The following is a 14,706-nucleotide window of genomic DNA, read 5'->3' on the forward strand; positions in this document are numbered from 1 at the left end:
CAGATGTCATCTATCTAATTTCCTTTTCATTTAGATGAGAAAATTGAGGCCCAGAGAGGCTAAGTGACTTGCCCCCATACAGTATGGTCCAGTGAGAGGCTGTTGGCTCTGGAATCCCACTGCCTGGCTCCAGTCCTGGCTCCAATGTGTATTTACTGTGGCCTCAGCCAAGTGGCTTACACTCTAAGTCTCAGTTTGTTCATCTGTAAAATGGAGATAATAGTGAGAACAACCTTACTAGGTCATTGTAAGGGTTAAGTGAGATAATCCACAATATTTGGACATACTAAACCCTCAATAAATTTTATCACTATTACCCAGGGTAACACTGAGAATCAGTGACAAAACAGAACTAAAATCCAGCTCAGCTAACTCCTACTTAAACTGGACCCTTTTCCCATTAATCCCGTCCTGTCCTTTGTTTCTTTTTTGTGTGTATGTTGCTTGTCATCCAGGGGAGACTGGAGTTCCCTTTTGAGATGAGGGTTGTCTTTTCTTAACACCTCCTATGAAGTGTGTACAATGCAGTCCCTAGTGGATACTTGTTGATTTGAGGATAAACATTACATGCTTCATGCACTCATGGAACGTGGATGGAATGTCCAAGGCATGGGTGTAGCGTAGGAGGGAAAGAATGAGAAGAAAACTTGAGGGAAGTGAACGTTTTTTGATCACCTCGAATGAAACCAGGCATTTTGCTCAGCTCTTTACAGATGTCTTTAATCATCACAACAACCCCATGAAGTGAGCATATTCATTCCCATTCTACCAACAAGAAAACTAAGAACGGAGTAGGTCTGCAGCATCCTGGGCTTTACACGGCAGGTTGAAAGAGCTGGGTTTCCACCCACCCTTTTACTGCAAGGTGCTGCTGATGTCCTCAATACACTGTGTGGTTCAAAAGAATGTCTTACACCCTCTGTGAGCCCAAAGCACATTTCCTGAGGTGGTGAGCGGGATTCAGAGCAGACTGATACCTTTTCCATCGCTGACACAGAGTGTACAAAGCACAGTTGTGTAACTCTGGGGGTCCAAAATGTTCTTCTGGTCTAACCTGACTGGCATGGAAAGTCACACCAGGCTGGGTGGCTTTACAGAATGCCACTTGTTTAAACTTCCTTTCATCACTCTGTCAAAAATAAGAGCAATGCCATGGAACCTCACAGTCCTGTTCAGAGGAGCAAGCTGTTCTGGGGAAATTTGTTTCAAAAGGTATTCTGCCTTAAATACACGCCCACTTGGGAGGGGGCAGTGATCCTATATCGTCTATCCTAGGTAATGAGGCCATTAAACCAGCTGGTCTCTGCACATCTTATGTAAGGGTGTCTCAGTCTCTGGGTGAGTTGGGTAAACCAGTACAGAATTTAACCGAGAGAGGTTTCCTAACTGGGACTTAGAGATGGAGGTCAGATGTGGACAGGGGTGCCCGATTCCTACATATGGGGCCCAGAAGGGGCTGGATGGCTTGTCTAGGCTGACACAGCCACTATGCTTTTTTTTTTTTTTTTTTTTTTTTTAACTAACACAGTATGTTTATTTGGCCTTGGGGAATCCGGGACGCTGATGAAGATTTGGAGGAGATAAAGGGCCCCACCCAGGCACTGCAAGACGCTGCAGAACTAGTGGCACAGGTCTGTACTTTGGAGACAGACTTACCCAGCCTTGCCTCTCCACAGTCGTGTCACTGTGTGCATGTTACTGACCTGACTTATTGCACCTGCTGAAGAGGCCATGTCCCTCCGCTGAGATTCTGGGGGCATTTCGTGAAATAAGGTAGGTAGGAACTTAGAAAATGCTAGTGTTTCAGTAACCCCGATGATAAACCCATCAGATGAAGACATCTTTTTAGTATCAGTAAGCCTCATCGCTTTTATTCCACACAATTTTCTGGGTCATCAGATTCTAGGAGGTGCGCTTCGGTGCCATCTTTACGTCCTAGTCATACCCCCAAAACGTGCTGACGCCCGGCTTCGACCCAGAGGTGACTATGCGGACCTTCAGCGCGGCCCGCAGCACGGTCTGCCCTCCCTCCCCTCCCCAGCCCTCTGAGGCTGGGGCTGGAGGGGGCACTCTCCAGAGTCGGGGCAGGAGGGACGTTCCACGTCGTACGGAGACGCCGTCGCATTCCCAGTGGAGAAAAGCCCCAAATGCCGCGGTTTTTATGTAACTGGGATGATGTAACCGCTGGCTGGCCCGTGGTGCGGGGCGGGGCGGGGCGAGGGCACCGGGAGCGCGGGCCCGCGAGACTCTGCGTGCGGCGCCCGCCCAACCATGCTCCTCTACCGCAGCGCCGTGTGGTTCGCCAAAGGCCTGCGCGAATACACCAAGTAAGGATGCAGAGGGTACCGCGCCGGGGGCCGCGGGCTGGGGCTGCCGGCTGGGGGAGCAGGCCGTCCGGCTGTCACGTGGCCCGCCTCGGCGCGCGCGAGCGAGGTTAGCGGGGACGCGCCCGCGACTTCCCCGCGATCTCTTGGACCCACCAAGCGACGGGGGCGCCCGCTAGCTGGCAGCCCGCGGGCAGATGTACCGGCAGCCGGCGCGACCCCCGCACCTGGCGGGCGTCCGGGGGCGGGGCGGGCGTCCGGGGGCGGGGCCTTGCAGCGCAGGCCCCACCCACGGACGTCAGGCGGCCCAGAAGCCTGAGAGCCTCCAGGGTGTTCCCTTGGCACCCTGCTGGGCGGGCTCCGATACTGGCTCCGTGGGGCTGTTTTCGGCGTCAGACGGGGTTAGTTCTGAGCTGCTAGTCGAGATTCTGTTTAGTACTTTCCTGGGTGTGTTTGTTTCCTCACTAATCAACTGCGGCTTGTGGATTGTGACCTCTCCCTCCAGCTGGAACATTCCGGGCGCGGGTTTCAGGTCAGCTCTGCACCCAGTGTGAGCTTGCGGAACGGTGCTGGATGGTTTCACCGGCCCCGTGATCGCCCTCGCTGTGGTTTTAAGGGGTGGCCACTTCTGGCAGATGGAGAGGTGGTTTTTATCTTAGAATTAGTTAGGCTTACGCAGTGGTTCTCACCCCTGTCTGAAATCAGAAATCACCAGTGGAGAATTTAGGATACCATTTTCCAGGCCCTCCCCCTAGAGTTTCTGATTCAGTTGATGTGCACTGGGGCCTAGACAGACATTTTATTAAAAAATCCTACAGGTGTTTCTCCTGTGCCTCCCAGTCATCTCTAGGAGACTTCCTCTCCTCCCTGCACTAGGGTTTTTTATCAGTTCCCAAGGCAGCCCGGGCAAATTTCCATCATACCAGGACTCCAGGCATCATTCCAAGGGGAGACAGCTACCGCTGCTCCCTTCTCTGCACCCCACATCCTTTTGGAAAAAGTGCAGACCCTCCTCAGGGGCCAGTGCTGCAGAGAATGTGGGAAGTGTAGCCGTCAACCCTGACTCACTGAATTTAGGTGAATACCGTGGCCGCCTCTTTCAAAGGGGTGTACAGGCAGTGGCCACCATTTGCTGGATCTTTCCATGTTAACACGGAATGCAGCATGAAAAGTTTGAGTCAGCTTCCTGCCCCAGGAAAACAGGCTTCTAAAAGTCTCTCCCTAGACTCTTCCGTGAAGTTGGAGGGGTGCAAACTTAGGCGGGTTTCCCTGCTATTATGTATTTAGTGAATTGGAGGGAAAGACAACACCTTACTTTGATTCCAACCTGAGAGTCTGTAGTTTGGGTTTACAGTGTTTTTTCTTGGCACACCAGGATTTTTATAAAGCTTCCTTATATTGGGCCCCTCGGCAGCAGGATCTAGTTACAGTTTCCTGAACTTGCCTGAACCTAAGAATTACCAGGGGGTAGTTCAGCTACAACAACTGACTCCTAAGCTCCTAGCATGTGTGCGTGGGACCTTAGCAAATTCCATATTGGATAAATTGGGGGAAGCCTGCCAGGGAGCTTGATTCCTATATTCAGGGGGTTCAGGAAACACTAAGTACAGTGGTTGCTCAGCTTGAATCAAAGTCACCTGGAGGGCATGTGAAACCACTCACTGATTGCTCACCCTGGAGTGTCTGACTCCGTGGACAGATTGCCAGGTGATGCTGATGCTGCTTGTCTGGGGACCACTCTGAGCGCCACTGGTGAGGTAGAAGGTGCCCTAGGCTGGGGTGTTGGGCTTCATTACCTACCATCTCATGACCTTGGGTAAGTCATTTATGTCTCTCTACGTCTGAAAAATAAGGACTGATATCAAGAGTTTATAAAGATAAAAAAAGAAGGTGGGAGGATACAAAACAAACTAAGTTGTCTTATTAACAACAGACTGGATCAGGGTGGAATCCCTGTGTTGAAGGCAAAGGACAAAGGGAGGTATGACGTGTCCTTTAGTCCAGCCTGGCACCGCCCACTTGGCAACTGGCTCACAGCCTGGAGTTTGAGGAAGAGGTTTAATCCACAGGAGCCGTCCTCAGCAAACCTAAGGCTCTAATAGGATCGATGTGGTAGCCCAGAGGTTAAGGTCTCCTCTAGCTGTGTGTCACAGAGAAAAGCCTCTCAGCTTCCTGCCCCAGGAGGAGGGGGCTCTTGGGGCCGGGTCCCTGTGGGGCATTTACTTGGGGCATGTTCTCTGGCCTGCTCTTCTTCTGGCCCTGTGGTGGTTTGGAAAGCTCTTTCTTGCTCCCCACCAGTGCCTTGTCCTGCCTGGGCCCCTATGCACTGACTCCCTGGCCCTTGATTCTTTCTGAGAAACCCCTTTCCTCTGCAAGAAAATCTTTTCACAGTGATCCTGGGACCCTGACCTGTGGGAAAAAACAAATCTTCCAGCTTCATCTTCGGTTATAGTTTAAATTACTCTCAAAGTCCCTAATGATTTGAAGGGCTTGGGGGCTGGTGGGGGGGACAATGAGCTTAGTTTTGAATGTGAAAGGTATTCATGTCATTTTTAATACTAGTAATAATGATAGCAACTACTATTTATTGAGTTCTTAATTTATTCCAAGTGTGTGATAAATGCCTCACATACATTATCTCACCCAGGCTGCCCAAGAAGTAGCTTTTATTATCCCCTCTGTGCAGATGAGGAGACAGGAGCTCAGAAAGGTTAAGCCAACACGTGAGACGGCACAGCTGTTACGACGCAGAGCTGTGATTTAAACCCAAGTTGTTTGATCCAAAGCCCTTATGGTTGATATTATTTTTAGTTTCAAGTCAGCCTTTCAGGAGGCCTTGGAACAGTCAGAAGTCTTGCTTGCCCCACTAAGTGGCCCACTGACAGCAGAAGCAATGGAAAGGGCATTCTCTGAGCTGCCCTGGATGTTTGGGCGAGTTACAGATGGTGAGAACAGGAACATTCTCCTTGGTCTCTTGACTGTGAGACCAGGGGCAATGACCGCCCCTGTGGCTAAACTAGACCCAAGCTCATAGACATTCTTTGGCCCTCTTCACCAGTGTCCAGGCATGTAATTGGCAGTTGTGCTGTGCCAGGGCATGGGGCAGGAGACCAGCTGTTGGCAGTCTGTGTGTAAACAGGGTGCGGGGAGGGCACTGGGCTTCTTCCAGAGCCTTTGGGGGAAAGAGTTGCCTTCTGCATTGCAGGGAATCGGCTCTTTGGGTGAGAGACGCAAGCTGAGACCCCAGCCTGCTGGTGTGTGGGGAGAGCTCCGCCCCGTGGGTCTCCTCCTGCCAATCCCCCTCCACTCTGCCTCCACCCCCTCAGCCAGTTTTGTAACTGGGAAATACTACGACAGTAAAGTTAGAAGAGGAAGCTCAAAAAGCAGAGAGAAACAGTTAAGGAACTCAGGGTTGTTTCTATGCAATATGATGCCTTTGTGCAAATTAGAAGAAGCACCTCCCTCTCTATGTGCTTTGCTGTCCTCCGTCAGAAAGTTGTCCTGATGCAGATACGAATCTCTCATCACTGTGATCGGAACGGCGCCCCCTAGGGTTCTGCAGCACACACCCTGTGGCCCTGAAGGAGCCTTTCTTCCTCTGAAGGCGTGCAGCCCTCATATAACTGCACCTGCCCCCACCTTCCTTCCCTACGTGCAGATCTACCCACTTTGCCGTGGTCCTTCTATACCTGGGTAGAGACACCTGTCCTGCGGTGCAGTAGGCATGATGTTCCTGGTCTCCTAAGCTCCTCTCTGCTCCCCCCACTGTGGGAAAAAGGCCAAAAAAAAATCTATGTATCAAAGAGTTTTTTGGGGTGGGGGGCACCTCCTGGTATCAGAGGCAGTCAGAGAAAGGTAGTTTGGCCACCAAATTGTTGGAATCTCCAAGCATTTTCAGTTCAGGAAGCTAATGGTGTAGGAAATGTAGGCCTGGAGAAGATGGTGGTGTTCATGAGACCAGGGAGGATAGCAGCGGGAGCCCAGGAAGAAAGGGGCTGCGCGATGTGCCGGGAGAGAGCACGATGCCCAGCGCAGAGTTAGGCTTCCTCCCCACAGGAGGTTGTGTTCCCGGCTACTTACGGCCGTTCCTTCTGTGGCTCTGCTGCTTCCAGGAGTGGCTATGAATCTGCATCCAAGGACTTCATCCCTGATGACTTGGAGGTCCAAGTCCCTGGAAGAGCCTTCATGGTCACCGGGGGGAACAGCGGCATTGGAAAAGCAACTGCCTTCGAGATCGCCAAGCGAGGTGAGCAGCCTGCTAACTCGTGTGTGCACTGGGCCCCGAGGCCAGCCTGTGGCCAGTCCACACCGGGGAGAGCGCCCTGTGTCACAGGAGGGTCAGGAAGGCCCCAGCCAGCACAGCCAGGAGCCCTGAACAGTGACCCTGTGATAATGGGCACAGCTGCCAGCGTTCTGGGCTGTGCGGTAAGCTTCAAGCTAGAGGCGGACAGAACAAGTGACCAGAGGAGGCTTTTGTCAATACAGTTAATTCACAGGAGAGCTGGGGTCCTGTCCACATGTCAGTGTTTTCTGACTAAGAACAGTGAGGGGCTCCGGCCAACCCTAGGGGTCTGAATCACCAGTGGACCCTTAAAGCAAAAAACACCTGGATACTTGGTCTCCGGTTCCTGTCTTCTCAACAAGAATGGGGTCGGGGGTGGGAAGGATACTGGGAGTCCCTCACAATTTGCCAGTGGACCCTAGTTAAGAACCAGAGCCCCCAGAATAACGGGAGAGGGGCGTGCAGTGAGCTTCCTTCTTCCTTCCTGGTGTCCAGCCTCCAGGTTTCGAGCAGCTGGAGACAGCCTCCCCATTCTCCTCCCTAAGCTTGATTTGGGGAAGCGCCTCTCTGGGTGCCCGTAAATTATTCAGGCAGTTGAAGTCTTCCTCCGGGTAAATGCCAGAATTTCCTGCATGAGCTCAACTGCCCTGGGTCACTTAATGGCACTGTGGTGGCTAGAGAAGCCTGCCATGTCTCTCCGGAGCTCCTTCTCCAGGAAAAATGGATGTTCCGGCAGAAGTTGGGGAAATAAGTTGGGAATTTATCACTTTTCAAGATGCTCGAGATTTTTTTTTTCTCTAAAATTGTTAGGCATTTTTCAGGGGAATATTATACCATTTGGAGTTGTATTTAATTATCTGCCAAGTCAGGGGGAAGATTAACTGCGTCTTAGCAACTGGGAGGTCCTCTGAAGAGTTGTGGGGAAGAGGATAAAGCAGATGGGCTGGTTGTGTGATTAGCCTGTAGCCTCCCATGAAACAGACCTCATTTTTAAAAGCAGCTATTTTAGGTGAAGAAAGCAGGTTCCCTAATGCTTACTTCTTAACTGCCGCAGACAAGGCGAGTCCCCTTTAAATAACCCTTGATTGATGACGGTGTGGCTTTTGCTGGAATAGTCTGAGTGCCGTTTATGGATTTGGCCATTCAGTAAATATTTATCGAGTTCCTGCTGTATATTAGGCTAGGCATTAGACTCCCTGCGGGGCTTTTAAAACATAAGCAGGCCTGGGCCCGTCATCTAGAGCTTTAAAAACTTCCCTGGTGGGTCCAAAGTGCAGCTAGTGTGTCAGGTACTCTATGAGACGTCAGGGATGCAGGTATGACAAAAACCGACCCTTCTTATCCTTGATATATTCAGACCCTTAAGTCAGGACGTTGTCCCAGGTGCACCGTCAGTCAGCTCAGGTAGGCAGGAGGACGGGTTCCAAGATCACCCTCTCTCTTACATCTGCTGCTCTGACTATGGGGACCATCTGTCTAGATTTTCCAGAATAGTCTCCATTTCAGGTACTCTTTCTGTGAGCCCGTATGTCTTAGTCCTTCATTTGGAAAAGCTGGTCTCCATAGCTGTCACTGTCGCTGTCCCTCACACACGGTTTTGTTGAATTCCACCAGGTGGCACAGTTCACCTGGTTTGTCGAGATCAAAACCGAGCGGAAGGTGCCAGAGGTGAGATCATCAGGGAGAGCGGGAACCAGGTGAGCTGCTCTGTGCCCTTCCTGCTGAGGGGGTTCCTGCCTGCTGGGTCAGCAGTGCAGGGGGCTGGACTCCTGGCCACGCTCCCCGAGTCGGCAGTGGCCTGTTTGTGCTTCGGCTTGGGAGGCAGCCGCAGCCAACAGAGCTGGAGCTGCGCTTTTCTTTTCTTTTTTCTTTTTTTTTTCAATGTGTTTCAGGACAGAGGTCCTATTTTATTTTATTCTATTGTATTTATTTTTGCTGTACAGCAAAGTGAATCAGTTATACATATACATATATGCACTCTTAAAAATATTTATTTATTTATTTATTTATTTGGCTGCACTGGGTCTTCATTGCGGCACACAGGATCTTCATTGCCCCGTGCGGGATCTTTAGTTGCGGCATGTGGACTCTTAGTTGCGGCATACGGGATCTAGTTCCCTGACCAGGGATCAAACCCGGGCCCCCTGCATTGGGAGCACGGAGTCTTAAGCGCTGGACCACCAGGGAAGTCCCCATATATCCCGTCTTTTTTAGATTTCCTTCCCATTTAGGTCACCACAGAGCATTGAGTAGAGTTCCCTGTTTTATACAGTAGGTTCTCATGAGTTATCTGTTTTATGTATAGTATCAGTAGTGTGTCTATGTCAATCCCAATCTCCCAATTTCTCCCACTCCCTCCTCGCTCCTCTGAGCTGTGCTTTTCAAAATCTGGGCTGGACTCGGGATAAGGCGGGCAGTGAGGTTTGATCCCACGCCCCATGAAGGCATCAGTGCCTGCTAGGGAGACATGATATGGACATGGCACTGCTGGGGTCCCCCCGACAGAGGGAGGCCACGTCAGTGAGACACATCAGAGGTGACTCAGGGTGAGCCAAGCTGTAAACTGACCCAGTGGTCTTTGGATAAAGAGGGACAACAAATGACATTTTGGCCTTGATGAGAGCCACTTCCTCTCGAGAGCTTTCAGAGCTGGCTCACGGTTTGTGGGCTTCCTCTTCTGAGAGAGTCGGAACCAGGACTGGCTACATAATCTGTAGGGCCCAGTGCAAAACGAAGGTGTGGGACCCTGGCGTTAAAAGCCTAAGAATTGGAGGACGGTGAAGGCATAGCATTAACACAAGTGGGGCCTGTACTCCAATAAAAAGTAATTTAAAAAAAAGTTCCCCCTTGGAGGCACTCTGGCTCAGTAACACAGTAGAATCTCTAATAAGAACAAAGGTAACGGGCTTCCCTGGTGGCGCAGTGGTTGAGAGTCCGCCTGCCGATGCAGGGGACGCGGGTTCGTGCCCCGGTCCGGGAAGATCCCACATGCCGCGGAGCGGCTGGGCCCGTGAGCCATGGCCACTGAGCCTGCGCGTCCGGAGCCTGTGCTGTGCAACAGGAGAGGCCACAGCAGTGAGAGGCCCGCGAACCGAAAAAAAAAAAAAAAAAAAAAAGGACAAAGGTAACAGTTCCCAAGTCTTATTGCTAGGAGACTTAAAAATCATCACAGTAATAACGAAAGGTATGAGTAATCAAAAAAGAATTAAGAAATAAAAAACAAGCGGGGCCCATTTGTGGGGTCTGTGCACCTGTGCAGGTGGTACCCCAGGGAGCCGGCCCCGATGGAGGCCCTGAACCCCCAGGGTCAAGTGGAGAGGAGGGGGCTGGCTGGCAGTGACCACGGGCCCCTCACCTTCGCTCCAGAGCACGTTGCTTCCAGCCCCACCTGGAGTTTCCTCCTCTGTCCTGTGCACCTGCTTTTCCAGCAACTGCCCACAGTCGAGGGGCGGACAGCACCCCGCGCCCTCAGGCTTGGGCCGTGGCCAAAGGGAAAACAGATGCCCCAATCTAGAATGGACTATTTTGCCTCTGCTCATGAAGGTTATTCCACGTCTTGAAGTAACGTTTTCAAGGCAAGAGACTTTCCGCAGACTCCGCAGCCTCCTGCCATCAGATTCCTCCCGGAGGCTTAGGGCTGGCTGAGAGCTCCAGGGTCTCTAAATCTTGCTCTAACGTCTGCAAGGGCAGCTGCGATCTGGGGGCTGCAGTTCTTGAGATGGAAAGCTGGCTGTCTGCCTGCTGATAACTTTCAGTGGTACTGCTGCAGGATGCAACAGGAATACTAATCTCAGGCTATGGGCAGAGGAGGCTTTGTCTGGATTCCAGCCCGCTTTGGTTTGGGCTATGTTGTTTTACAAAGTGGATCTATATAGAAAAAGAGGACACGACGCTCTTTACGCTGTTGAGACCTCCTCATGTCCAGCTCACCATCTGTGGGAGGTAGTGCTGAAAGGGGGAGCAAGCATGGTTCCTGGGCCGGGGGGAGAGGGAGCCCTTCACCTGCGGCCTCCCCGCATTCACGTTCACAAACCCAAGGGTAATCCTCTCCTCTTTTGTGTTTGTAAGTGGCCGCCAGCACTGAGCGCTTGGAGGGTCCGGGGCCGGTGGTGCCCGTCTGCTCATCCCCGTGGATGTGGTTTCCCTGACTCGGTGCATCCTCCAGGCTCTTCCCCGGGGTCGGTTGCTCCTTCCTGTTTGTAAAGAGGCTCCACTGCCCAGCTTCGTCAGGGGTACACGGGAAGGAGGGGGGCTCCCACCTGAGTGCCGGCTCTGCACTCACGGAGCCTTGTGAGCTGGGCCATGTGCTTAGCTTCCCTGAACCTCAGTTTCCTCATCTGAAAAGGAGGGGCGATACTACTTTGTTCATTTTTGAACATCTCTTTGAGTGTGAACGTGTCAGGCAGCAGGCTGGGAGCTGGAGATTGACACAGTAGAGGCAGTACAGCCCCTGTCAGTCTTGTAAGGATTAAGTGATCAACGAGCATTTTCAGCAAAGGATGTGCCCCTCCCTGGGCCCCGCCTGACCTGCTCTGTATCACGGTGGGGCGGGGAGGTGTGGATGGTGTGGCTTCCGAAGTATGTGTTCCCCCAGCTGCCACGTCAGCCGCCTCGTGCCTGCGTTTGACCAGCGGCGGGTATTAGAGGAAGACTGGGAGGAAGGGGGTGGGAGGAATGGGGAAACAGGATATCTGGCCTCTGTGGCAACAGCTGAATCTCCGCTGAGGTTCCTGCTTCTGGGGGCGAGCCCTGCTCCCAGGCTCAGGTCACATCACCCCCTCCCGTTGCTCCCGCAGCCTAGGGCTGGTGGGCGCTTCCTGGTGCTGCTGCTGGTCTCCAGGTTTCTTCACCAGTCCCAGCTGAGTTCTCGTCTCCCTTCTCCTCTGGGAAACCAACCCCTGCGTTCAATTCCTTCTGTGGACAGTGGTTTCTGTTAGACCCTGGCTGACAGAACATGGTAGTGCTATGACATGGGAAGTTCAGGGCATCACGGTGTGCACAGCTCTCACTCCGTAGAAGCCATGACTGTTATTGCTGTCATCGACATTGTTTATGCTAATATTGTTACCACTCCCAACCTTACATTCTCTGCTTTTCAAGTTCCCTAGTTCTCTTTCATCAGTGGCGCTTGGGCCAGTAAAGCAGGGAGGGAGGGCACTGGCGGGACTGGTCCTGGGTGCATAGTTGGGTGGACATCAAAGAGCGGTGGTCCTTTGGGCAGGAGAGCCTGGGTGGGGTGTGTGGCAGGCCAGCCGAGCCAGGTGCCTGTGGGCAGGCTGGGCACCAGGGAAGGACAAGGTCACGTGGGAACCAGCTGCTTGGACACACTGGCTTGGTAAGATCAGGTGTGTGGAGTACGGAGAGTTCAGTATCCTGCCACGGGGCTCTTTCTGGAGAGGGTGTGTGTGGCCCCAAGCTTGGGGGAAGGAGCGCTTGTCACAGAGCAAACTCCCAGTGCAGCAGCCACTGTGTCTGGCACACTGTTCCCGACGGGCCCAGGGAGAGGGTCAGAGTGGACCTCCTTCAGGTCCTCGCCACATGCAGTTCATCACCATCTCGCTGCCCGGATAGAAGGGCACCAGGCTTTTGTCTGGCAGTTATCTCCTTGGGCAACTTTTTTTTTTTTTTTTGGCCACACTGAGTGGCGTGTGGGATCTTAGTTCCCCGACCAGGGATCGAACCCAGGCCCCAGCAGCGAAAGCACAGAGCCCTAACCACTGGACGGCCAGCGAATTCCCCATGGGCAACATTTTTAAAAAAAGAAACTTTAAAATTTCAGAATAGTTTTAGATGCATAGAAAAGTTGTGAAAATAACGCAGACTTTCCATTTACCCCACACCCATTTTTCTCTTTGCTAATGTCCGTCTTACATGAGTATGATTCATTTGTTAAGCAAATGAACCAATATTGATACATTATTACTAACTAAAGTCCATTCAGGTTTCCTTAGTTTTTACCTAACACCCTTTGTCTGTTCCCATCCAGGATCCCACGTTACATTCAGTTGTCATGGCTCCTCGTGGCTGTGACAGTTTCTCAGACCTTCCTAGTTCCCTGGTGGTGTAGTGGTTAGGACTCTGCACTCCCAATGCAGGGGGCCCAGGTTCGATCCCTGGTCAGGGAGCTAGATCCCACATGCGTGCCGCAACTAAGAGTTCACATGCCATAACTAAGGAGCCTGCGTGCCACAACTAAGACCCGGTGCGACCAAATAAATAAATATATAAATATTTTTTTTAAAAAGTGAGTATAGGGCCCCCAGTGGCTCCTAAGTCCAGCCTCGTCCTGTGTAGATCAGCAGATCAGGGTTTTACACACTGGCACCTTCCTGATTTCCTTCCCCTGGTCACAGCAGACTGCTGGCCTCTCCTTCTGGGTGCCTTTGGGCTTCCTAGTTTCTCGGAGAGGGAGCCAGGTGATTCCCTTCACCTTTTCAGGATGCTTCATTTCACCAGGCTCCAAGGTTGATTCGTCTATAATGGCGAGTCCCTCTTCCCTGCTGCTGCCTGTTTTTAATTCTGCGATGCCTTGGGTGCTTCCAGGAAGCTCCAGGAGATTGAGGGATGATCAGAGTAAAATTGATTTTGGCTCACTTGAAGTTTGTTGCTCATTTGAATTTTGTTGTTTCTTTGAGCCTGGCTTTGTGTGAGCGTTGCAGCCCTGCTGGTGGGAGGGAGTTCCAGGGTGGTTGCCCGGAAGTACTCAGTATGAAAGGATTAGGTGCGTGGACTTGGTTTGCCGTCACTGGTAGACGCTCACGGCTGACCCAGGTGTGAGTCAGCAGCCTCATGTCCACTCTGTCAGGGTGAGGCCTTCAGAGCCTTTTTAGAAGAGCATAGTCCTGTACGGACAATGCTTTTCCTCTCCCCTGAAGGCAGAGGAAGGTTCAGTTGTTCCAGACTTAAGCCAAATATGGTATTCAAGCTGATTACAGACCTTCTGAGGCATGAAAATGTGGGATTGCTTCTGTTTTCTCATTCTCTGAGCCTTTGTCTCAGGGTGAGGAAATATGTTTTAAGATCAATCAGTAGAAAGAAATTCTGTCTTGGGTTCAATGGCTCAGTTAATGGGGAAACTGAGACAGGGCCCTGAACTCTGCTTTATCAAGGGAGTTACAGCTGTTGCTCAGAGTTTTGCCTGTAGGTTCAGCTCCCAGCAGCAGGAATCTGCCTTGGGTTGGTGATAAGTCCCTCACGTCTGCTGGAGCTCAGGGGGAACAGCCTCACGTTCACTGGATGCTGAGAACACAAGTTTCAATTATGTGCTGAGTACAGAGAAAAAGGGGTAAATGGACAACATGCCTTGAGTATTTATGTGCATGGCTGTGTGTACCACCGTAAAGGAAAAGGGGGCATTCAGCATGGCTCCTCCATCAAGGAGTTCTGAGTCTACTGGTGGGGGAGGAGGCCATTTTAATGGCCACAAAACATACGTTTGCATGGATGTGTCATAGTTTCCTACCAATCATTTGGGAGTTTTTGTCAATATTTTGCTCCTAAGAGATTATCGCAGGCACATCCTAACTCTACGATGACAACTTTTTCTGTGACTCAGTCCTTGCTTACATTGCGTGTCAGTTTCTGCCTTGTGACATGGTTACCTCTGGGTGCAGCCTCCTCCCGCAGTAGACTCAGAACTCCTTGATGGAGGAACCATGTTGAGTGCCCCCTTTTCTTTTATGGTGGTGCACACAGCCACGTACATAAATGATCAATGCATGTTCATTGCAGCTCTGTTTACAACAGCCAGGACATGGAAGCAACCTAAGTGTCCATCGACAGATGAATGGATAAAGAAGGTGTGGCACATATATACAATGGAATATTACTCAGCCATAAAAAGAAACAAAATTGAGTTATTTGTAGTGAGGTGGATGGACCTAGAGTCTGTCATACAGAGTGAAGTAAGTCAGAAAGAGAAAAACAAGCACCGTATGCTAACACATATATATGGAATCTAAAAAACAAACAAAAAAAATGGTCATGAAGAACCTAGGGGCAAGGCGGGAATAAAGACGCAGACCTACTAGAGAAGGGACTTGAGGAAACCGGGAGGGGTAAGGGAAAGCTGGGACAAAGTGAGAGAGTGGCATGGACATA

At 51.4% G+C, this 14,706-nt stretch overlaps 1 protein-coding gene across 7 annotated transcripts in view; it reads left to right on the forward strand.

Annotated features, from left to right (window-relative positions):
- Nucleotides 1–2,189: 2,189 nt before the first annotated feature.
- The window catches only part of DHRS12 (dehydrogenase/reductase 12), a 35,113-nt gene continuing 22,596 nt past the window's right edge, over nt 2,190–14,706 (forward strand). The window contains exons 1-3 of one of the 7 annotated variants that reach the window (XM_082602063.1): nt 2,190–2,327; nt 6,437–6,570; nt 8,221–8,303. In XM_082602063.1, the coding sequence (XP_082458189.1) occupies nt 2,272–2,327; nt 6,437–6,570; nt 8,221–8,303 (273 nt within the window). In that variant the 5' untranslated portion in view covers nt 2,190–2,271. The other 6 variants (XM_082602062.1, XM_082602068.1, XM_082602067.1 and 3 more) reach the window with 6 other exon arrangements.

This window comes from Mesoplodon mirus, assembly GCF_964341445.2.
Source record: "Mesoplodon mirus genome assembly, chromosome: 17".
Classification (NCBI taxonomy): Eukaryota; Metazoa; Chordata; class Mammalia; order Artiodactyla; family Ziphiidae; genus Mesoplodon; species Mesoplodon mirus.